Raw genomic sequence first — 25,400 nt, forward strand, 5'->3', positions numbered from 1 at the left:
GTCACGCTTTTAGTCCGTTCGCCTCCTAATAGAGAAAAGAGTATTTGAGACCTTGAGGTGTGAGCAAATATATTTACCAATTTAAACGGAGAACAGACCTGAAGGTACAACAATCGATAGCGTTTCATTTTTCGGTTTTCTTTCACTTTCTCTTCATTTTGCTTTACTGCTCAGATCACCTCATCACTCAGAAGCCTCTGTTCCTGGCATGTACCTCGAGAACCAAATGAAAAAAGAAATCTGCCTGCAGAGTGCAGGTGGTACATTTTTATTTTTTATTTTTTTGCTCTGGCTTTATATGAGCATCTGATTTTGATCTGTTTGATGTACGTTTGGAACAGCAAATGCCAGTGTGGTGGCAGGTGGATTGGAATGTGCTCAGAAGTTGAGACCACAAAGAAAGAAACGTATGAAGTTCAACTCCAGGTGGACAGATCCAGAAACCTCTGCCAGCGGCTTGTCAGACAGACTTCCTTCAGCTGAATTCTAAATATTTTGTCTGAACTCACCTTTGTTAAATCAAACAGCACAGCTCTACATATACGAATTTTGTTAAACTTCAGCTGGCTGATAATGATGTGGCAGCTTAAAAAAAAAAAAAAAACACAAATAAAAGTTCCATATAACGGTAAAAAAAAAAAAAAAAATCTCAAAACAACCTAGCAAAATACAACAGCCAACAGCTAATAAGTAAAGTAGGAGCAAGGAAGAGAAAGAACTATGTCTGAGAACACCTTGGCAGTTTTATTTGCGCTCAGACTTCTGTGAAAGGAGGATTTCTCAGCAGGTGCTACAATCTGTGTTTCCAAGTTCTTACTGGTTTTTGCACAGATTCTACGTAATATTTCAAAATAGGGATTTGAAGAATGAATGGAGATTTTCTTTCATTTAAAGTACACACAGAGAACCACGAGAGAACAGAATAAATATATATATATATATGTTTTTAGTAGTACGTGCTACCAGTTAGGTTTTATGCTATACACACACTTGCCTCTTTATCTGGTACATCTTGCTTGGATTTCTCAGAGATTAGGCCAATTTTGACTTGATCTTAAACGGTGGAAAGCAGTTAGTAACAATACTTTGGTCGACAGCAGCCATTCAGTGGTGTTCAGGTGGATACTAACGGTTCAAACAGCCAGGTTTCACGTAAACGTGTCTGCCCATTCTCATCTGACATCAACAAGGCACTTTCAGTCAACCGACTGATAAGGTTACTGAATGTTGCCTCTTTTTTTGGACCATTCTCTATAAACCTGAAAACTAGCTGTGAAAAAAAATAATAAAATCCTCGGCGTGGTGTAGATGATGGCACATCTAGATGTCTGAATGCACTGAGTCACTGCCATTTCCTATGGCAGTGACTCAGTGCAGTCTATCACAATTTGTATCCATAACCAATTGAAAACATGTGAAAGTGACTGGTGAGTCTACATTTCTGCCACATTAACATGTTGTCTGATATTATTCTGTTCTCCAAAAGAAGCATTGATTAATTTTAATCACTCAAATGTGAATATTACATTTTGCAATTAAAGCAGAATACCCAGTTAAACTATAGTCAATACCAACTGACTTCTAAGAAGCAGAATGAAACAGATCTCCTTTCATATCCTGAAGCTCCAGGAACACCAGGGTTTTTTTTACTATCATTTCCTTTTGTCTGTCTCTCTTTCTTTAAGTGACTGCACTCTGTGTGTGTTTTGCATAATTGCACTCTGCGTCCTCCGCCAGCCCGTGGCTCACCAGAGCGCATGTGGCCAGGGGCATTTTTCTTCTTTTCTTCTTTTATCAAGAAAAGACGGAAACATAAGGAATGAAGTAAATGGCAAAAATTATCTTCTATGAATGCAATAAATAAAGCCATGCACTGAATCTGCTCGCACCATGAGTGTTTACAGATAAAGACATGCTTGGTGGTAAACGGCTTTTTTTCCCCCCACAAAATGGCTGTTAGTGTGCTTATTAAGCGAGTCCACCAAGCAGTTTGATAGGATGCTGGGCCTTTTTTTTCCCCTACAGCTTTTAGGTCTTATCATAAACATCAATGGTCATAACTGCTGCAAACAATTTGGGCTTGCTTCATTTTAGGAGCAATTACAAAAACAGCTGGTACGGATAGTTTGCTTGTAAAAAAAAAAAGTTTTGAATAACAATTCTAGTTCTTGTATGACATCATTCGATTCTGACTTCAACTGAAGAGAAAGAAAAAAAAAAAACTCTTGTTATGAATAATATGACCAACATCCCTGGAGAAAATGTAAATACATAGTTATATAACTTTGATTTACTTTGATAATTAAAATTCTAATTATAGATTTCTATTTATAAATGGAAATATTTATGCATCTTAAACAATGCCTCGTCAACCAAAAAAAAAATGTATATATCTTGAGTTTTTGACATGAAACAATCACAAAACTCTAGGCCGGAAAACAACCCCCGGCCTGGGTTGTTTCTGCATGGAGTTGAACTTGTAACGTCAAAAAGATGGGAAACTTCAAGGCGTGTGAATACTTTTGAAAGAAACTCTATAATGAAATTTGATTAATATTGTGTGAGGCATTTTCTTCTGCAATGATACGGAAAGCTAAAATAAAATAGACGTGACTGCTGATGGAAAGTAATAGAGGGAATTGATGCGATAAAGTCCATTTAGTCCCTACACTGATGTAAAAAAATAAATAAAAAATGCTAGTCAAGTTATATTCAACGTTATATTCAAAGAGAACACTGAAACTTTTTTTTTTCATTTACTAATGTACTGTCATTTAAAAAAAAAATCCAAAATAAACAATCTATACAAGGCAGACAAATACTTCCTGAAAATGATAACCTCATCTTCCATCTGGACCAGTTCCTCTTCAATTTAGTCAGAATAATCACCAAACACTTACATCTTTCATCCTCCACTGCTACCCACTCATGGCTGTCTCGCAGCATGTTCACTGTCTTCATCCATTCAGTGGAAACGGCTGTAATGGGAGCAGAGTCTACAACAGTTGTCCCAGCCACGACAGCTGCCCTATTTAACAACACTGTGCAGGTTGATCTGATGAGCAGTGAGGTGCCAAGGGTTTGATAAAGGGAACTGTCTGGACACGGCCCAACACTTTATTTTAGAAAATGATTTTCAGACTTATTTTATTTAAAATGTTGGCCAGGGGTCGGCATGGGTGATTTTTGTCCTTAGGGAACGTCTTTTTGCTTTTAAACATTCTGCCAAGAAGACCCCGTTTTAACATGTTTCTAAAGGTTTATATCTCTTTTGTAAAAAAAAAATGAAAATAAATAATAAATAAACCTGCTTGACAACAAGAAAATGACAAGAGAGAAGCACAGAAAGAGAATAACAGTGGAAAGAGGTGGAGGGAAGAGTTGAAGTGACAGAAAAGCACGCAAACACAGAATGACAGAAATGGGAGTAAAAGAAAAGTGAGGAGGGGTCGGCATGGATGATTAATTTCCAAAAGTGCCTGAAGCTGTGATCTGCCCACCCCGCACGCTGCTTTATAGCAGTTTCACCATGTGTGCATCCCTCTCAACTCCTAGTCCCCCACCCTCAGTCCCATTTGTGTAATTCAATTAGTGTGCTCCAGCGGACCTTGATTGATTTGTTTAGGCGATCTACAAAATGGCTGGCCAAGCCTTAGTCTTTCTTTCCCTCCCTCTTGCTCCTTCTGCATCCCGCTCAGGCCTGCTGGTGGCACACTGCTCTTTTCATCATTTTATCTTGCTTTTGCAGTTCGCAGCTCCTATTAGTCCCTCATTTCTCCTCATCCAAACACTGCTCACTAATGCTCTACTATAGTCCAATTAGAGCTCCAAATTAGCAGCTTACTGAATCGGTGGACACATAAAGATAATAACCTTTGCAGTACATGAATTATACCCACTTAAGTGCAGAGCCAACTGTGGGATTCTTAAAAAAAATATATTGAAAGCTTTAGTTTTCTGATATGAAGTGGGGGGAAAAAACATTTAAAGAGATACTTATGCTTTATGTTTAATAATTGCAGCTTGGCTACATGAATGCTACCTAGGTGGTAGGCTTCACATTTTGTATGAAAGCCACTTCAAATAAAACTCATACAAAGTAACGGTGCTGCAGATGACTCAAACACATTTGGCCGCTGTGAATGACAACATCTCAGAGGCAGTGGATTTCAGCTGCATATTCTTGGTTTTAATAGCTGCATGACTGAAGACAGCCAGTGTCACTACATGGCAGCCACGTCTGAACTCGCTATACTCCCTCTGTCTCGCTCCTACGTCCGCGCCCTCGCCGTCACTCCGGCGATGCTCTGTCACCACCACAAGGTCACTACGCTGCGACCGCAGCAGCATGGGGCTCCACGTGTGATGCCATTGTTGTCAGAGCCCATCTGTTGTTTTTTAGCGCTTCTATGGAATCAGTAATGACGCAGGTAGGAAGTTAAGCTGCCTTTTACACACGTCTCGCACTTCAAGGCCAGCACCTGCATGGTTCCGTATCAAAGCGAAATAAATTCTATTTCTGAAATCCAAATGATTTTTTGCATGAAAGTGATACGAAAAAGACTTGGGAATGGGGCTGCATTTTGCTAGAATAGGCTGGTATGATCACCAAAGTACTTATGTGATTATTTTGAATAAAGAAGCATAGCATGATTTTAAAGAGGGATATTATGTATTTTCCAGGCACAATGTACCGCTTTATAACACAATCTTGCAACCGTTACCTTCAATTGTCAATTCGATGCAAACTTCAAGAGACACCTTCAAGTTTGCCTCTGTAAGAAGCTATTATTCTTTCTGACACTCCACCTTCGGCACGTCATGACAACAATTCTCCTCCATTAGGCCGTTTACAACTGTTCTTAGAAAAGCTGGACTGAGAATTAGTTTGTATAATAAGCTCGGCGGACACACGGTTCCACCAGGTGTTTGATAATTGCCGCTGACGGTGGTCTGGAGGAGCTGAGCGGAGGAGGTGCAAAGGAAGAAGTGATCTGTGAAACGGAAGCTCAGCTGGAGACTAAAAAGCACCGAGAACAAGATTTTTGGTTAAGTGGGTAAGAGTAAGCGTTTGGTTAGGCACCCCCGAATGGCTGATGTTGGAGATTTGAGGATTTCTCAAGCATGCATGAAAGAATCAAGGCAACGCTCCAGGTATGTTTTTGATGAGGAAATCAAATTATAACATGATTTAAAGCTCAAAAAAGTTGATTTTATGCAAGCTTTCTTTTAAAAAACAAAACAAAAACCAACCAAACAAACAAACAAAAAAACATTCCAATTTGGCTTTCTTGTGAGCAGTGGTGTGGAAGCCTTCTTTCAGCTACCTGGCTGTGGGTGAGAATAAAATTGCCACACTATGATAGAAACAAAGTAACCGATTAAGAAAGTTTGGGTCATTTTCTTTAACTTTTTAACTGTGACTCAATTAAATGTACCGTACTAACTGTGCAACGGCAATGGGTTGGGTTTTCTTGGTTATCAAAAAATTATCAGTTTTTTTTTTAGAGGTTTTTTTTTTTATAAACAACCAACTTTGTCTTTGTTGTTGATATGGAGATGTAATAGACGAGCAGAGTTACTCTGTGCAACATACTGCTGGGGAAAACTCTGGTTATTTCAGCACTTTCTCTTTTTCTGTATTAAATGTGGGTTAAAACATGCCATAAACAAACAAAACACTTTAGTGATTTTTGAAACCAAACCTTTTCAAATTCCAGTGTAACCTTGTTATCACAAAATAGTCTGTGCCTGCATGTGATATGTAGTCTTGTCTATTTTGATATAGGCCACACATTCCTAAAGGCAAGTCAGCATAGGCATAGAGTAATGCAGTGGGGGGAAAAAAAGCCCTAGGCTGCTTATCTAATTATGCAAATACAAAGTCCATGAATAATGTTAGCTTTTGTTCACTGCAATATGATTTATGAGCCTTTCTTAATCAAACAAAGAGATGAAGAGGGAGTTTGGTTATATCTTTAATGAGTGAAGGCTTTAAAAGGTGGCTAAAACTTCATGATGTTAATGTATGATTAGAAATGCATGACTTTAACCTCAAAGAGAGCTGCATTGGAAAAAAAAAATATAATCATTTCTTTGGCTGTAGCAAAACTGTAAACCAAAAACATTTATTGCATCCTTTCAAATACATGGCCAATCCTGTCAAACTGAGAAATTCACTTACCTGTTCAGGCTGTGGAACAAAGGCATTTTTCAACAAACACACTGAAATCACATTGAGTCACCAGGGAAGAATATGTTTGAGCAATAACACCTGATGGATAATTACAAGTGAAAGTTAAATTGTCGGGGGAAATGAAAAGAATAATGAGGGGAGATGAGGAATTTATTGTGCAGTGATTTTGTGTAATTCACAGGAGTTGAGCGCCTTTACATCTATGTCACTGTGGTCTTTCTTTTATATCCTTCCGTTAATCCGCCGCCGTTATCAAAGCTGATTTTTGCACGGTGAGAAAACTGTGGATGTTGCCAATTCTCAGAAGGCAGCCAGTGCACCCAGAAACACCCCCCTTTAGGTTTGTAGGTACAAGCTGCTGTAGAGCAGAGTGGAGGGAATTAAATCAAAAGTAATTTATGCCAGTTTTTTCCCCTGACATATCTCAAAGTACGAGGGAGGTGCATTTACATACGTGACGTGGCGGTGAACGGAAAGATCAAAGCAGACAAGGAGAGGGAAGAAATGAGGTTACTGAAGTCTTAAACAGTTTCCAGCAGAACATAGTCTGGTCTTATCAACATCCAGGGCCACCGAATCCAAGCTTTTCATTTCCGCTCATTTACAGCTATGGGTTTGCTCAAAATATTTAGCTGTCGAGGTACAACACCACTATTTTCTAATGTCACATTGCTCAGTGGGTTCATTGAACATACACGTTAGTGAAGAGAAAGGGAAAACACAGAACACACATGTAAGACTAATACATGAACAATGAGATGAGACTGAAACACACAGGTCTGAGCGTACAGAAAACATGGCAGACAGACACGAATGTCATAATGACGTTAGTACAATAGAAATTTGATTTTCTTTTTTTTTTTTTTCGTCTCTCATATTTAGTAACTTTGGTTGGATTAGAGGTGATTATGTTTGTTTATGATTCAGTTAAAATATGTTTATTCTGTTCTTTTATTTGTTCGTTTTTACTCTAAGCACCTTACCTCGAATCGGGGTACCCTCTGGAGGAGACACAAAAGTGAAGACATAACATCAGTTCAGCTCTGGGTTAATGTTAGTATACGTTAGAAAGTATTTGGGATGGAAAGGTCACTGAACTAAGTTATAATACCATTAGAAATTATTAACAGACAATAAATAAATAAAATGTATTTCTCTGCTGGTATCACAAAAGAAAGAACATGCTTTTATGATTGGGACTTTCTTTTAAATTGTTGCTTTAAATATTCTTTGATGAGAAGTGCAATAATTTGATAGAATTAATAACCTGAAGTATTTTATCATACCTGAAACTCAGGTATGAAACTGAGCAGAACATGATAAATTTGATTTGCTAATTTGGTACCATTAAGCATTTTTTTTCCAACCATAAGAGGTGTGTATAACAGCAAGAGTGTTTGATACTGGAAACAAAGATTTGAGAGAATTTCATACTATAACTTAAGGTAACACTTCATATTTTAAATAAAAGTTATTCTTTCTTGTGCAAGACATAAACCTTCTTAAATGTGACAAGGACTCTGCCTCGAGGTTCATCATGTCTCTGCAGTCATTTGATCCCCTGGCTGCTTCCGTTTTTTTTTTCACTAAGAGCTTCGTTTTTTATTTATTGTTTACTTTGAGAAGGTATATTGTTACATACTTGCCTGCAAGCCAAATGCTTCATTAGGGACAATAAAATATTGAGTTTTTTTTTTTTTTTTCTTTTACCAGTTCTTGGATGGTGGGTTTTCAAAGATGTCTGTGCTGCAGAGCTTAAATCTGTTTGCACAAGGAAAGCAGTTTGGCCTCAGCCCCTTTGAATTTAAAATAACTTTTCCATTCATCTTATTGCTTTTTTTCCTGTTTTCTTTTTATTCCCCTTTTGCTTACTTCTTTCTATTTTTTGTCTTTCACTCTGTTTATATATGGAGTGTCTCAGTACTTCCTTGCAAATCTATTTCCTCAGAAAACCTGTGCCCTTCCTTGTGTTTTCAAAAAGCTAGCCGGGCAAATCAATCCCAGAGAGGAGCCCTATTTCACATTTCTGGCCTGCTGGCCCAGTGCTAAGCATCAAAGCTATGTACTTTTCATCAAGTTTATCCATGAAGATCTCAACCTTCTCATACATTCAAGCTATTTTAAACTAAGTATTAATGTCCAACAATTACTTACTTGTAAGTAAGCTATAGTTTTCCTCTTTCACAAATGGAAAGTCCATATTACAATATCTGATCTTACCAAAGATGAGTGGCATTATGCTCAGTATTATACACATAACAAATTAACCTTTGTCTCCTCTTGGGTTCCCCTTTCAGGAGTTACCACAGCAAATCATCTCTCCATATAGTCCTATATCAGCATAATGATAAATGCTAGACAACACATATTTCAAAATGCATAATTGGTAACAATTGAATTCACACATAGAACCATTTTTTTAAAATTCTTTAAAAAATGGATATGGTGGCTTTTCTGAAGCTTTTATTTTTACAAAAAAGGGGGGGATTCCTAGTCTTCTTAAATTATACTCTAACTTTTGGTCATCATGTCAAGAATAAGAATTCAAAAACACAGAAAACCTTTACCGGGCCAAAAATATGTAATACAACAGGCGGTGAATGTACTCTAGATAAGAGAGAAAATTTCAATATTGTTAAATTGTTATTGTATTTATGCATAAAGGATCTTCTTTTGTGATACCAAAAATTAGTACTCATTGAGTTTAAAGTTCTGTCTGGTTTGCAATGAACCTTCCATCGTTATATTCTTTTTTAACAATGTGTCCTAGCTGTGCTTGAATTTTTATTAAAACTGCCTAAAAATTTTAGACCCGGAATATAAGGATGCCAATTGACACAACAGTAATAAAAATAATAATAATAACAACAGTATATTAACTGATGAATATGTAATGACTTTCACAGTGCTCTATAAACCAGTATTAAAATAATTGTGAACACATCACAAAATTCATATATGGTCATTAATGAAAACAGAGAGTCATTGAAAAACCAGACAAAACTAATATGACATTTTAATATATATATTTTTTAAATGATACATATTGTTAGGTAAGTCACAAGGCAAAGGACACGGGACACTGGGAAGGTTATGTTGTTAGAGTTAGAATTGATTAGAGGCTGCAGGAAGCTGGTTTATTTAGCTTTAGCTGAGATGAATTTTAGTTAGGAGTTAAGAGGTTAGAGGTCAAGTTAGGTTAAGGTTAGAGCAAGGTTAGGGTTAATAGAGCAGGTTTATACAAGGGAGTTCAGTTTACATCAATCACAAAAAGAAAAAAGTGACAAAAAAGTAAAATAGGGTGAAATAAAATTAGTGAGGTGGGTGAGGGTCTAGTATTTGTCGAATATTTTAATTTTCAAAACTGAAACACCATAAGCAGACCAAATTAAACCAGGTAAAAAAAAGCAACAAAAAACAACAAGTTAGACTGTTGGGCATATGTGGTTTTCAATTACAATATCAAATCCACTGGTACGACACAAAACATTTTGGCCATAAGCTTTCCTTCTAAGCTTCGGTCAACCAGGTATTGAATAGATTAGCGGAACAATGACCTAAATACATCTCCACATGCGGCATCTTCCTCAAACTATCAAATGTAGTATTATTTTATTTCTATAGAAAATCCATCTGGTTTGTTCAACAACCTTCTGAAAGCGTTAAAAAAAAGTAGCACTAAAGGCTATCCAGAGGCAGTCTGGCCCGAGATGTTGCACATCTGCATGTAAGGCAAACAAAGTTGTGTGATTGGCTGAGTGTCAAAGTCTGACCACCCTCCAGAGGGCATCTGGCTGACCTTCACTTTGCTCCAAGCCCCCTCCCTCATGAGTCTGGTTGTGTGGTAGCAGCCCAGAAAAAAAGCTCTATTGTTACTACATCTGCAGAGGTCCCAGCCTCTCTTCTCCAGAGAGCCTTTGATGCCGACATGTGTGGTTGAACGCACACAAATTCAAAATTTGAGAGAGTGACGATCCTTGCAACATCAAGTTTAAGCATTTATTTATTTTTTTTTAAATAAAGGGGCCGATAATCTTTATGAATTCTCATCCTCTCACTGTCATTGTGGCCTGTAGTGAATCATTCTAGTTGACAAGGCCAGTGAAGGCCTGGGGTCTGCAGTCATGGGAACTGGGGAGAAATGTCAGGCTCCCAACACACCTCTAAAGGAACTCCTTAGGGGACCCTGATGCAAATATCACTGCCCCACCAGCACAGCATGGTCTGGAACATAAGGGTTCTGCCAGCTATTCTACCAGCTAGAGAGCTATCTTGCAAACACCATTTTCTCCTTTTACAATGGCAATATTATTATTATTATTATTATTATTATTATTATTATTATTATTATTATTATTATTATTATTATTATTATTTCTGTTTTCAGAGGGTTCACAGTCGAGCCACATTTTTCTAGTAGCTAGAAAAATCTGTCTATAACTTTGTAGGATTTATTGGAACAAACTATAGATTCTGAAGGTTAAAGTACTCTTCTTATCATCCAAAGTCAACCATCAAATTTCAGTCCACTTTGTTTTTAATCATCATCATAATTCTTAAAATCATTCCTAGTTGCTAAATACCACAGGGTTATTTTACATTTAATTTATCTTAACACAATCTGACGTTTCCATGCACTGAGATTAATAAATCTTTAAGCAATTTGGGAAAGCATTAATGATGATCCCATGGCACTAAAACACTCTGAGGAGCCAATGTATAACATTTCAGTTAAATAGAGGCACAAAAGCAAGAAACTAGAGAAGTTTGGACCTGGCTGATGGCCCCACCTTTTATTGAAATAGTTATGCTCATGTATGAAAAACATATGTCTGTCCATCCATCACAGAGTTCAGGAAGGAGACAAATTATGTGCAAAATATGATCAGCCCCAGAAAGAAAGTAAAACATTTTGTGCTGACTGAAGCAGGTAGGAATGTGTCTTTTCCTACAGAGAAACAAAACCTGAACTGATATGGTATAAAAAGCCACTCAGTGAGGAGTCATTATTACTCCAAATGCAACACGATAGATTAATGGATGGAGCAATGAAAGAATGGAAGGATAGATGGATATTCTCTCAATCAATAGTCTGATAATATATCAAATCTAAATAATTTTGGTAATCCTAAGTAAAAGATGTGAAGGATTTTCTCAACGAGGAATCCCCACTTCAAACTTTGCTAATGTAGGCAGACCACTCTGCCTTCGCTATCAATATAACACTCATTTTCAGTTTCAGTGGGGTCTTTTCCACCAAACTGTTTCCAGTACTTAACTGGAGGTACTGCTTCTGTTGCATCAGGTCTTTGTGTTTGACAGAACTTTTGTCAGGAGGCTAAAGGCAGGTTTATGGGGAAATGAGGTAATCAAAATTGTTTTAAACGGTGTTTTGTGGGGGTAGGGCGATCCCTGCAAAAACGCAGTAATTTAACAATAATAACATTTTAAATTAGCATCTACATAACGAAATCTTTTTAATCTACCTCCAGTAATTTCAAATTCCCCATCACTAAATTTAAGTAGGTCACTGTACTGTTACAGCTGCAGTAGCAGGTGATGATTTTTTTCTTGAGTCAGTTCTTTAACACTGCCCGTCTCACGTCGTCTTCTAGTGGTGCTAATAAATGTTGTTCTAAGAAGTTATGTTTAACACATCCACTAGTACACATACATCGCTAATAAGCTGCTTGTTGTTTAAAACAGCTGTATGATTCTGAGGTGGTGATATTGGGTACTCTCAAAAGTGTTCCGAATACACTTTTGAGAGCACACTCTAAGAAGTGTACTTTAGAAGACACTCTAAAAAGTCTATTGAAACAATTAAGTTCAATGCCGTATTCGTATCCTGACGCAGGGACAGATCAGGTATCAACCAGGGTGCTGCGGTGGCACTAGGGTAGAGCACAACTCATAAGGAGACCTTAGTCCTCGACGCGGCCGTCGCAGGTTCGATTCCAGTCTGATGATCGTTGCTGCATATCTTCCCATGCTGTCATTACTCACTTTCCTTTCTAACTACTTTCAAATAAAGGCAGCCTGGCCCCCCAAAAAACCTTTTAAAATAGAGATATTTCAGTAATTTACTTCTTTAATTGAAGTAAACTAATTTTTTTGAGTAAGACTGACTTAAATTTGTCAAGTTAAGCCAACGTAATAAATTACATTGGATTTACTTGTTACCAATCAGAGCAGATCAATTCAGTTGGATCTACTATATGCATTTTTCAGTGTACGGGGTCTTTGAAAAACTAAAATAACATGTCAAAACATATATTTAAAATAATTTAAATTCTAGCTGTATTTTAAGCACAGTGTGAGTGATAATGTAATATTGGATATTTTAGTTTTTTAGTTTGGAGCAACTTAAATGTTTGAGTTCGGTTTCTGTAAAATTAAGCCAAAGAGATTTGAATTATCTATTAAAAATAAACAAATGATTTGAGTAAGAGTCACTTAAATTTGTCATGTTAAACACAATGAATTAATGAATTAATTGAAAAACTTTGTAAGTTAAGATGGATAAGCTTAAAGAATTGAGGTAGATGATCATAGAATATTGAGTTGGATGATCTTAATATACTGAGTTGTAAAACTTAGTAAACCGAGTTGGTCAGACATAGATCACCAAACTGGCATTGAACTCAATTGTTTCAAGTAAAGTCAAAGTAAAAAGATCATTTAAGTTACTTAATTTAAGTTAGCACGTTGTCAGCAATAAACCAAATGAATTAAGTTATTTAATGTAAAAAAACAAAGTCTTTTAAATGAACTATATCCAAAAACACTTTTTAGAGTGTAGCAAAAGTTGGGGGGAACCAAAAGAAAATGCTAAAAATGAACAGAGGAAGACCATGGGGAACACATTAAAGAAAGGGAGAAGGCAAGAGTTGGGGAGCGAGAGATGCATGCATTTTGGGAAGTGGTTTATATATGCCGTCTGCTTCAAGGAGAGTGAGTTGGTTTTAGGGGCTTTGCAAGTCACTTACCAAATCTTTCTGAAAATGACAAAGCAAGAAAAAGTAATTAGAAAAAAACAACATATCATTTTTATGGATAAAGTTAGGTTAAGATTGCCAAATATCCAAATTAGTTAAAATCTAGTTATTTGTTGCGCTTTTCTAACAATGGTGTATTTTATGTGTCAACTTAATTTTTATTTTATGATTATTATTAATGTTTACTTACTTTGTAATAATAATGTTAATAGCCGTAGCTTATTCGGTTGTTTTTTTTTCTTATTTGATCATGTTAATGTTGATGTTAAACTGTGCTATGAATCAAAAACAAATGCAAGGTGTTTGAAGGCCCTGTGATGTGCGACGACACACATCACAGTTTCAGACACCAACAAAGACAAACATTTTAACAGAGAGACAGCAGAACAACTGTTAAACAGCAAACACAAAGAAAGTTCAAGGCATCATCAGACAGCCAGACAGACAGATGATACAGAGGTTAGACAACACTGGAAGCTGGATCTCTTTTATCCATAGCAGCTTAAAACTAACAAAGGCACATGGAACAGGTTAAAGATTTTTACAGTTTGACAGGTTAAACAGTTTTTCAGAAGCTGGAGCTCGCCATTTGAATGAACAAAGAACAGGATAGGAAATTGCTGATGGGGAAAACAAATGTAACTGAAAAACAAACATTACAGTCTATAAAATATTGATCTGACTGGGATTAATATGTATGGGAAAGACATCCTAGGACACATTCCAACTGTGTGTATCAAGATACACTAAATATAACACACTACAAAATGTGAAGAGTCGAAGTTCATCAATACAATTTTGGGAACTATTTTGTTTTTTTCTGAAAAGGTGTTATGTCCTGATTGTAATTATTCTCAGGAACAGGAACATTTTCTTTCACGTAACAAAGAAACATTTTTACCTATGATAATCAGGTCAGTATCCTGCTTACGCTGTGTTTTTTAGATGTAAAAGAGTAAAATAGGCCAAACTTTTTATACTATGTATATAAAAAAAGATATATTTCAAATTGTTGATTATTTTCTGTTGTGCCATCACATATACTTCCAATTAAATCTTATTACATTTGTGCTTCCTGTGCGATAAAGTATGAAAGTTTAACAGGTATAAATAGTTTTACACAGCACTGAATTTTTTTACAATGGACTCCAGAAATCTGTAACATCACAGGCAATATTTGAAGCAGATCTTTATCCAAAGATATACATTTAACAACTTTTCTCCAGAGGAAAAGTAGAGAAACTACTTTTGACTACTTTTCTTGCAGAAAAGTAGTTACAAAAGCATACAGATATGTAAAATCATATTCAACCACTACTCATTTTTCTGCCTTTGTAAGGGATTAATAATAAGATGACATATCAATAATTCTGACTGTGCAGCCTTCTAGGGGCCTCAATTAGGGCAGAAACTCAATGGTGACAGAATCTTTATTTAGAGGCCTCGTTCCTGATTTACGATTGCAGCAACAAATCAAAGGAGAGTCATTGGATTTTTCAAATGGTGACAAATCATCGACCTAAAATATCTACCCCTGTTGCCCAAAGCCACTGCAGGGCCTGCTCTTAATTAGCAATATAATTAGACATTGCGTTACTGGGGCAATCTGTGGGCTTTAATCAATCTGAACAAGAATACATTTCCACATCTGATTTCACTGTGCAGAATGCGGACAATGTTGTCACTGTCCAACGAGACACAGTTTTTTTTTGGATATTGAAATGTTGAAATGTAATTCACCTTTATTCTAACCGGACTTATTAGTAGTCAATTTAAACAATCAAATCAAGGAATTGTGACACATGATTTGTAAAAACATAAAATTTACTGATATTTACTGATATTGGAAGTGCGGGAATCTGCTGCAAAAGAAAGAACACAAAAAAAAAAAATCGTAGCATAAGCTTTCCTTACCAGAGCGCAGTTGCTTGATCCGTCCATCGCTTGTATTTGGATCTATGGGCAGGAAGTCTTTGTACCAGGTGATTTCTGGGTCAGGTTTGCCACTGGCAGAACAGAGCATGGTAGCCGTTCGAGTTCTCTCCACCACTTTAAGCTGAGGACCCATGTCAATGTTAGGGAAGCCTGGTGGCAGAAGGTCCTCTGTGGAGGAAACAGGAAAAGAGGCCATGAAAAAGCACCGTCTTAGGAAGTCAAAACGTCTCCTAAACATGGATTTATGAGGAAAATCTCACTCAAACTTGTTTCTTTTTAGCTTTTTAGAATTTTGAGTTTTTGTCTTTTTTTTTCACAGCTCCAGCTTAATTTATCCTATCACCAATTCATATCCACAATGTTGTATCAATAAGGTGTTATTGCGTCCTTATCCGTTTCCACTTTGTACCCCAAACCAACTTATGTTTCTATCCCAATTGGGATGCACAAACTTAACCACTGCCTCGCAGGTTATTTATATGTAGTAAATTATTTTGATAAATTGTGGAGACAAATTACCATAAATATGTTCAAATCTTGGATAATATTTTAAATACATATTGTTTGCTGAAAATTTCACCATATATACCTGAATGTTTCCCCTAAACTTATCCTAAGAATAACTGAGTTAAGAAAACTTTACATAGATATGAAAAATTTCATAACTTCTAGTTTGTCAATTTTACTGAAATGTCAGTGATCAGCAGGCTGGATGTCAGTGATTTCCAGGCACATAGTACAAACATAAATCAAAGTAATCTGACTTCACAATTTGTCCCCTTGGAATTGGCCTCTGTTTCATTAAGAAATTCCCACTCTGACCCTTCAACTTCAACATTTGAACACAACAATGCCACTCAACTATGCCTTTTACAGCTGTTCTTAGGACAGTTAGACTGAGAAGTAGATCATATGGTAAACTCAACAGAGTCACAATTCCACCAGGTGTGTGCTAATGGCTGCTGCTACTAGTCTGGTGGAGCTTCGTGATGAAGGCGTGCGGGAGGGAAGCTGTGTGAGGTGGACGCTCAGCTGGAGACTGCAGCTCCAAAAGAGGAGCTTTGTGGAAATAGTCAGCAATTTGTAAGAGGAAGCGTTCCATACAACCAATTCGTAAACTGCCGAGGCAATAAAGCATTTTTCTTTTATTTGAATTAAGATCTTGTCCTGAAAAACATCAAGTTTAAACCTAGAGTTATACAAACATATTTTCAAAATAGGATATCTTGTAGTATTATAACATAATAATGTCTAAAGTTATTCCAAAAGACAAGTCCAGTTAATAAATGACACTGCCAAGCCATCATTCACCATAATGTGCTCTATCATTTTTTTTCTTTTGAGAAATGTGATTGGTTATGACATGTTTTGTTTAATAAATGATGCACACGAGGTACTTTATTAGACATATAGTATATTCTATTATCATTACTCTTAAACCACTTCAGACACCACCACACCAGTTGGCCCTTGTTCAAATAGAAACAAAATCCAAGCAATTTTCCTAAAGCTAATAATCATGCATGATTGAACCATCATTTCAGTTTAAGAGATGACAGCTTAGTGCACTCTGTGGTCATTGTTCTCCTCCCTACTGTCTTTGGGCAATTAGTCCCATGGGTCAAATTGCCTGACCTTTTCGCTGGCTGGAGCCAGAACAGTGATTCATTCTCAGATGACAAGGGAAGTACCCAGAGCTGTAATATGCATCTGAAGCTCAAGGCCACATCCCAAATGGGAGAGGATTGACCGACTGAGATACTAGCCAGTGGCACAGCAGAGTAGCATTTGGCAAGCCAATGACCTCATGCCTACATTACAGTCATCACAGCGGCCTCTTTGCAACATGATAAGCACTAAATTAAGGAAAATTAGGACAGAAACTTGAATCACAGTTTTAGTTGGAGACCCCTAAATCAGGACATCTGGTGTTTATCAAGGGAGTTCTGGGAATGGAATACAAAAAGACAACTTCCAAATATGAGGGGAAGAAAACCTCATTGTCTCAAAACTAAATTGAGACAGGTAGTCTCTGAGCTGATATAAGACCACAATGAATATTTCAACGATAGGTTCAAACACTACAGGCATTTTCACTGTTATGTTTCGAGCTGTTTCCTCTCCATCACTTATTCATAACCATCTCTGTATTAATCCTTCATACCAGTTCATCTGAACCCCACAAAAGCTTTAGCCGGCATTTTGCTTTATAAAGTTATACACCTGGTTCTTACAAACTCCCTTCTTCGAGTGTCATCAATGATCTATGTATAAGATACAATCGAAGGTGCTGCACTTATGTACGCCTCTTGCTGGGTCCCATCTGTTAGAAAAGCATATCTGCACAGGGTAGCTCTGCCTCACACCACGAGAGTTGTATCTGATGCATTTGATACCACTGGCCCTATCTGGACAACAAATTGTTCTAAATTCATGGTAGGAAACCATTAAACCGAGGCCACTACAGGCCACATTTGCAGAAGCGTGAGAATACACACTGACTAAGTGGATTTGAAACTAATTTGATTAGGCAGGAGACAGAGGGAATGTGCGCGAAGGAGCAAAAGAGGGCAGAAAGGTGGGTGAACGAGCAAACAAGAATGCTTGGATTATGGATTCAGGGATAGATTATACCACCATTACATCTGCTCTGACCTGATACGGCACCAGCAGCTTTCCTGAACAAACGGCATGTATGTTGGCTGCTCACTTTCCTGGAAATAGAGTCTGATACAATCTTTCGCCCTGAAGCTTACAGGCTGTGTCGATAAAGGCGGTCATGCAAAAATAAATAGATCACTCATCGAGGGAGTGGAACTTTAGGGTTAGCCAGCCTGGATATGAAGGCAACTGATATGGACAGAATCGTATCCCAGTGTTCTCAGAGGGCCAGTCCCCCATCACAGAAGAGCAAGTGCATTTCTTTCTGCACTTTGTGTTGATGGATCAACTCATGCAAACTATTGATCAATGGCAAAGTTGTGCACAGATTTGCTGAGAGTGGATCTCTACAACCAACTGACCAGTGCCAAGCCTTTGATAAGGTTATTGTGATTAGAATTATCTTGACCAAGTTAAAAAGGTGGGTCCTTTAAACTCTTCTCCTGGATAATCTCATGTCTCTTAACATATCTCTTGAAGAATTCAGTTGTGTGACATCTGTTTTGCGCCCACCTGCGAATCCATGCTTCTATTATGTTCAGCTTCTCCAAGGTCAGATTAAAAGGTCCACGAGGGAAACACAGTAAAATGGCAAAGTTGTGCACAGATTTGCTGAGAGTAAAACTCGCCTGGTCATTCAGGGAGATCTCATCCAACAACAACAGTCCCAACAACAAATTCTGGGTCTGCCTCCTGGTCTCTTCTTAATAAGACATATCCAGAAACCTTCTGAACTGAGGCACCCAGTAAGCTCGCTTAACTAGATGCCGGATCCACCTCAGCTGAGACCTTTCAATGCACAGGAGCAGTGGCTCTACTCCCTGTTCCTGCTGGATGATGGAGCTCCTCAACTCTTCTTTAACTTTACAGAAAATGCTCATTTCTGCCAGCTACACCCAGGATCTGATCTATATTCTATGACCATGTTATTAAATCATAGACAGACGGGTGAATTGTGAGCTTCACTTTTTGCCCCAGCTTTTTCTTCACCACAATAGATGAGGGCAGTTCCTTCATTAATGCAGAAGACAATGCCATCTGTCTGTCCATCTCATGCTCCATCCTACTATCCCTCATGAACAAGACACAGACCTGGAAGAATCAGCCATCTTTATTCTGTTCACTGTATAATTGCAAAGATTTATTTATTATTATCATGGAAAAACTGGACACATGGTTATCTCATATAATACTATTTCACATCACATTAAGAGACTGGAAAAATAAAGGGTCTTGTTTTTTTGCTCGTGACAGCATACCAAATTCCTAATTATAACTGGGGTTGCATGATGCACTGAGTGACAGAAGTGTCTCTGCTTAAAGAAGTCCATTTTGTAATACAGGCACAAGTTCAGCTCTGTGACTACATCCACTGCAAGCTCAGATGTGGAATGAAGGCGTCTCAGTCATGCCTTGAAGGGGACTAATTAAAACAGCTTTAATTAGCACTTTACTCGGGCACATGCATTTCTAGGGCCTTTCTCCACTGACTGACCTGCACAAATCCTGAAAATCTCAAAGTTGCTTAGACCAATTTGCTACAGTATCACACATGACACTTAATCCCTAGGTGTTAGTGCTCTGCCCTACAGCTACCCAAGCAAATGAATCCCTAATACCAGAAGGTTCTTGCCGTACATTGGTCAGGATTTTATGCTGCATACGGGATGTTGACATTACCATACCGCACATCCCATTAATTTTTAAGTGAAGCCAACATCAGTGGCTTTAGAAGTACAGGGTTCCGAGCCATCACTGATCTCCCAGAGTGGAGAGAGTCATAACTAATGATGAAGAGGGAGAGGTGAATCCCAGCAGACTGGGACTGCAGCAAAGTGCTGTGATGTGCTCCACCATACCCCGCACCTATTACTCATATTATTATTTTCACTTACGGCAATGATTTAATTTCATCAGCAGCCTAATCAGGTTAACTGATTACCCAGTGCTCCAGCATACAGACACAGGCTTTAAGCAGGCCTGTGCACTAAAGCCACAGAGGGAGTATAGGGACACAGGCAGAGCGAGAGCAAAGGAAGGACACGGAGGTTGACAAAACTAATTGATGGTATAAATTACAAAGAAAGAATCTAATAAACATTATGGAAGTAGATGAAGAAAACAATAGAAAAGTGTATTTTGCAAACAAAGGGGTACACTGTAGAGATAAAAGTTTGAAAAAGAAAAAAAAAACTATTTACTACGGTACTTTTCTGTAAGAATAACTAATCTATCAGGAGGTTTTTTTCAAGAAAGTATACATAATCCATCACATCGATTCCTATTGTTTGACAACAGTTCAGTTTGCAGATGCAAAGTAGAAATCGTTTGTCTTCAAAAAACAAAAACATTGTAGGCAGCAGTTGATGTTTTCCTGTGATTATCTATCTTTGTTGGTTTCTGTTTTGCACGCAGTTGTGCCTTGGAGTAAAGCTTTTAAGAGCTAATAGGCTTTAAACACAAAGTGTGAAAGCTAATTTGTAATAATACTAAAACACATCTACTTTCTCTCCCATTCTCTCTTCTGTTTTGTCAAATTCTTTGAATAATATTACCAGTAAGAGACCTGTTAAATTGCTTAAGGGAACATGCTGGGGACAGTGGCAAAGAAAAATCCAGGGACAGAGAAGAATAGCAACACAGGAGAAATCTAATCACAGTGTCTCTGGCCCCGGCACCGATAGCCCTCTCCAAGATAGCCATCTCAGCTGAATAAGGGTTATTATACAACCAGCACTCAACCTCTACCCTCTACTCCATTCCCAGAAAGACATCTGATGTCCTATTAGTATTCTCAGCAACAAGCACATCTAGCTACCAAGGGCAACATTTACATCAAAATCTTCCAAAAATACAACCCAGAGAAACACATAAAATAAGGAAACGAGGGAAATTAAGTGGGTCATCATTTTGGATATTGATAGATGGATGGATGGATGGTCCCGTGAACATATAATAAAATGTTATGTGGCTTAATAGGTAATGGATAAAACATTCATTATCTGAGCCTGAAATGTTGTCAGACTAATGTGACAAAAAGCCTACGACGGACGTCTATATTTTAGTTTTAGATAATGACAGACTAAAAAAAAAACTTATAAATTCACTTTCCCAAATACAAACGGAGATTATGAGCACCAGCACCCCTTGTGACCCTGCAAGGAGAAGTGTGTAAGATAATGGATGAAGGGATTTGACAACAGTTGACTTAAAAATGTGAAGCAGTGACAGAAAAGGCTGGTAAATACAATAGGCAAAATAATAAAGTAGGAAGCTAAGCTGTTTACGTTCTGTTGAAATTGGTTCAAAACGTCTTTGTGTGAAAAGAAGTTGCATCTTGAACCTCAAACTCTGCAAATCCAGCAACCTTTTAAATGCAACTTTAATGTTTCCATTATACCTTTAATTCTAAATGACACAAAATGAGGTCAAGTTCTTGTGAAGAATAATAATGAAAATGCATAACCCAAACACTTTTCCTTTTGTAGTGAGGTTGAATGACTGACATATCATAGAAATGGGGATAGGAAATTAAGAAATATCAATTTAACTCAGAAAGAGCTATTTTCTGTACACAGATTCTAGCCCTTCAGACACATCTCACCCCTAAGGATTTTGGGTTAAGGTCTACAACCCTGGGGAGAAAAGGGATAAAGTGGATACCATTAAGGGAAATGCCTCCCCGTACAGAGATGTCAGCTAGTCACGTCTGGTTTAAAAGGTGGGTGGCTCTGAATGTGCTTTTCTAATGGTGTGTGTGTGTGTGTGTGTGCGTGTGTGTGTTTGTGTGTGTGTGTATGCAGGGGTGGGATTGTGTAATGAGGATTAGTGGGCACCTTGAAACTTGACACCAGTTTATGACATAATGTGGAAGGCAGTGCAGCTATAATAAATATATATCATTTCAAACACAATTTCATAATTGCAGTGTTTCTGCTAAATAACAAATGCAATGACAAATCACGTGAATAACTGTGTTAAATCATTAAAAAACATGGCAGGATCTTATGAAGGCTTTTAGAGCAGCTAGCCCTTTACTCATATTTTGGAGCTGCTTTTTATGTGCTGTTTTTGTAAAATTCTATTGGGAGATTTTACAGAAGAGCTATGGATTAACCACTTTCAAATGACAAACGTAACTTTAATTTAGTGTGCAATGCCATGGAGCATAAAGCAGCCAGAAAGGGTGGTATTAGGGTTTCCAATTTGGTCACATTTTGAGTTTTCACATTTGTGTATTTCAGTTGATGCTGTGCTGATGGCATACTCAAACCAAAAACCTTCAGCAGGGAGTTTAATAATAATGTTTAAATAATATGTATCCATTTCAAAATTACACATTTTGTCTCTGTGGTAAACTTCAATGGAATATAGGCTGAAAATGATTTACAAATGTATCATATTCTGTTTTTATTTATGATTTACGTAATGTTCCAAATTAATTGAAACGGGGGTTGTATTAATATATGAAATAGCTCTTCGGTTTACATTTTATGTTTCTTAGATTCCTTTAAACATTTTATATGTTTATTGGCTTGCTATTTATCTTGAACCACTTTCTCTTAACTGTGATGTAGTTTACTATTATTCTTTCCTATTAAAGAGGAAAGAATAATCTTGTTACTTTGGTCTTTGTTCCAACTTTACCACAATAAGTGTGCACACAGCAGCTCTAAGGTGCCTAGGATTTTTAAGTCTATTAACCGTCAGCCCAGAGGTGCTCACAGCATGACCCCCATGTTGTATAAATTCAGTCACCTGGGTTGTTGGGTGATGTATATGCATGAGGCTAGCAGTTCAGGCCACTTCCCCTCGCTGTTCTTTATGCATGAGCTGGGCCACTCCTTCAGTTTCAACAGGATCCACATCTTCCTCCTAATTCTCCTTTGATGAGGTCCAAAGAGCAATTCCCCTTTTTAGTTTTTTTTTTTTTTTCAAAATAAATATGTACATTTAAAACTGATTAAATCAGTGTTTTGTTTTCAACATTTTTCAGCAACTGGCCCTGTGCAGCTGCATATATCATGCCACTTGGTAAGTATGACTGTTTGTATATGTACACTTTCCACAGCAGTGATTACATAATTGTAGCAAACTCTTTAACATATTCAGCAAGGCAACAATAATGTATTTCCATCCAATTTACAAGCTGAATTTTAATTAAGTAAAAATGAAGAGAGGAGTTCAATGCATATAACTGGTTCTTTCTGTTGAATTCCTTTTTATTGCGACATATAAGCAACTCCCAGATGGTAATACTGACGTGTGATTTTATGGGATATTTCTCTCATATTCCCCTTGAAATGCTGGGAAGTTTCACTGATGCTGTGTTGATAAAACATGAAACAAGAAAAGTGTTTAATTTGAAACTGTGGGAAAGTTTGCTTGTTCTCCCTGTTCTTGACGCTATGCCTGTCCAGATTGATTAGGTAACTCTGGTTTCCTCGTCCAGAAAAAAGAAAATCCTATCTTGTTCAGGCACTTGAGTTTGTGTTTAGATGACTGCTTATTTTGGAAAACAGCTAAGACAGGCTCCAATCAACCTGCAAACATTAGAAGGTTAAAATAATGTGCAAAGTTGATATTGGGACATCTGGGAGTCTTGTTATGAAATTGTGCAACTGCATCACAGCAACTTAAAAAACCATGAAAAAGTTTTTTTTTTTTTTTTAGAAATTTTTCAATGTTTGACAGGATCAACAAAAAGGGGATTTTTAATACAAAAATCTTATGTCTGTGGCCAACACAGCAATGGTGAAATACTTAACTCTCCCTGACACCATCAACAAAGGGAGTAAGTCACAAAAGGTCATTGCTAAATATGATGCCTGATCACAGGAGATTCAGAAGGTGTGTGAATAGACTCCATGCGCTGTAGATACATACTTTTCAGCAAGCTGTAAATTCTTTAATATTATAATAATATATCAACTTGTGAATTGAAACTATATTTTCCACTTTTGAATGACTTCAATCAATCAATCAATCAATCAATCAATCAATCAATCCATCCATCCATCCATCCATCCATCCATCCATCCATCCATCCATCCATCCATCCATCCATCCATCCATCCATCCATCCATCCATCCATCCATCCATCCATCCATCCATCCATCCTCTTTACACCCTTGTCCCTTAGTGGAGTCGGGAGGGGTGCTGGTGCCTATCTTACAGAAATCAATTATCATTTCAAGTCAACTGTTATTGAATTGCAATTGGATATGATATTTGGTGTAATTAAACAAACATGCAATAAATTAGCATCTATCAGTAAGCTTATCAGTTAGACACTTGCCTCTGTGCCATTCACAATTCAATTCAATTCAAAAGTACACACCCTATAATGGTGGTAGTACAGACAGTGAGTGCATATCTAGGATAACCATAGCTGCTCTGTTTATGCAGGAATCATATAAAACCACATTAAGATCACGAAAGATCAGGAGAGAGCCTTCCCTCTTAAAGACCTCAGGGAAACTTCCTCTACTTCCACCTCAATCACCATCACCTTAATTCTTTCCATATTTTCCTCCCTTATCTTTCATGCAACCACTTAGCTTATGTCTCTGTTCTTCAACCTCCGATCACACCTGATTACAGCACGATAAATTCAGAGGATCAAAGGATTCAATGGCTATAAACTTTCATCCTAGTGAATTTCTTCAAGACTGAACTTTATTTTAATATAAGAAAGGTAAAGGGCTGACTGCATTCAATCAGGAACTGAAAAATACAGCTATAGAAGTACAAGTGATGCATGAGGAGGAAAAGGTTAAAGGTAAGTGGAGAGGCAGCTTCTGAGAGAAAAAAAAAAAAAGAAAAGGCAAAGTCACTCAAGGACAGCGAAGGAGACATCTCTGAGAAAACAACACAAAACTTTTTAAGCTTCCAATAAGAGATCAGGGGTATGGGGGCCATTCATGTGGTCAACATCCACCTATTGATTTGCCGTTCGTGCCTCACCTGCCCTTCTCTGCCCACCAATAACAGCACTGGAGTTCCTGCTCAGCAGTGAGTAGCACCTTATAAGCAGCTTAAAAATAGAATTACAGGAGGACCAATAATCAAAACTAGCTAACTCTTTAATACAGTTTGCCAAACAAAGGAAACAAAGTAAACTAAAATGTTCACTATTTCAGCACTGCACAGAAAGGAATAAAATAAGGACATTTACTGCACATATGTGTATGAGCACATAACCTTTTGCCAACTGTTATTGAACTAAACAGCACTACATTGATTTATAATTTACAGTTGGTGACAGCAAGATTTGTTTGAAAACAAGAATGGACTTGTTGCCAGGGACAAGTTGGAGATGATGCAAGAGGCAAACAAAGCAAGTGTCGGTCCTTTTGGAGAAACATCAGGGCCTAAGCTCTCCTAATAGAGCCATTACATTTCCTACTCAGTCAACATCAAGCATCCATGGACAAGTGCTTTTGTGACCAGTCTGATTAATGTCTTTGCTGGTAGTTTAAGACCTATTCAGACATGCAAATCAATGTAGAAACTTAGGATATCTGCATCATGGCCAACAAATTCACTCAAGCACTTGAACTTATAAACATGACTACTGTAGAGTGAGGTGTACATATGCTGCTATTTT

At 37.4% G+C, this 25,400-nt stretch overlaps 1 protein-coding gene across 2 annotated transcripts in view; it reads right to left on the reverse strand.

Annotated features, from left to right (window-relative positions):
- ptprsa (protein tyrosine phosphatase receptor type Sa) overlaps positions 1 to 25,400 on the reverse strand; it is a 245,785-nt gene that overhangs the window by 84,662 nt on the left and 135,723 nt on the right. For both annotated transcript variants that reach the window (XM_088005040.1, XM_088005041.1), the window contains one exon: positions 15,109 to 15,297. In XM_088005040.1, coding sequence (XP_087861166.1) covers positions 15,109 to 15,297 — 189 coding nt within the window. The remainder of the gene's footprint in view (positions 1 to 15,108; positions 15,298 to 25,400) is intronic.

The sequence above is a fragment of the Poecilia mexicana genome, unplaced genomic scaffold (genome assembly GCF_051168715.1).
Source record: "Poecilia mexicana isolate PSO_F unplaced genomic scaffold, ASM5116871v1 scaffold_4, whole genome shotgun sequence".
Lineage (NCBI taxonomy): Eukaryota > Metazoa > Chordata > Actinopteri > Cyprinodontiformes > Poeciliidae > Poecilia > Poecilia mexicana.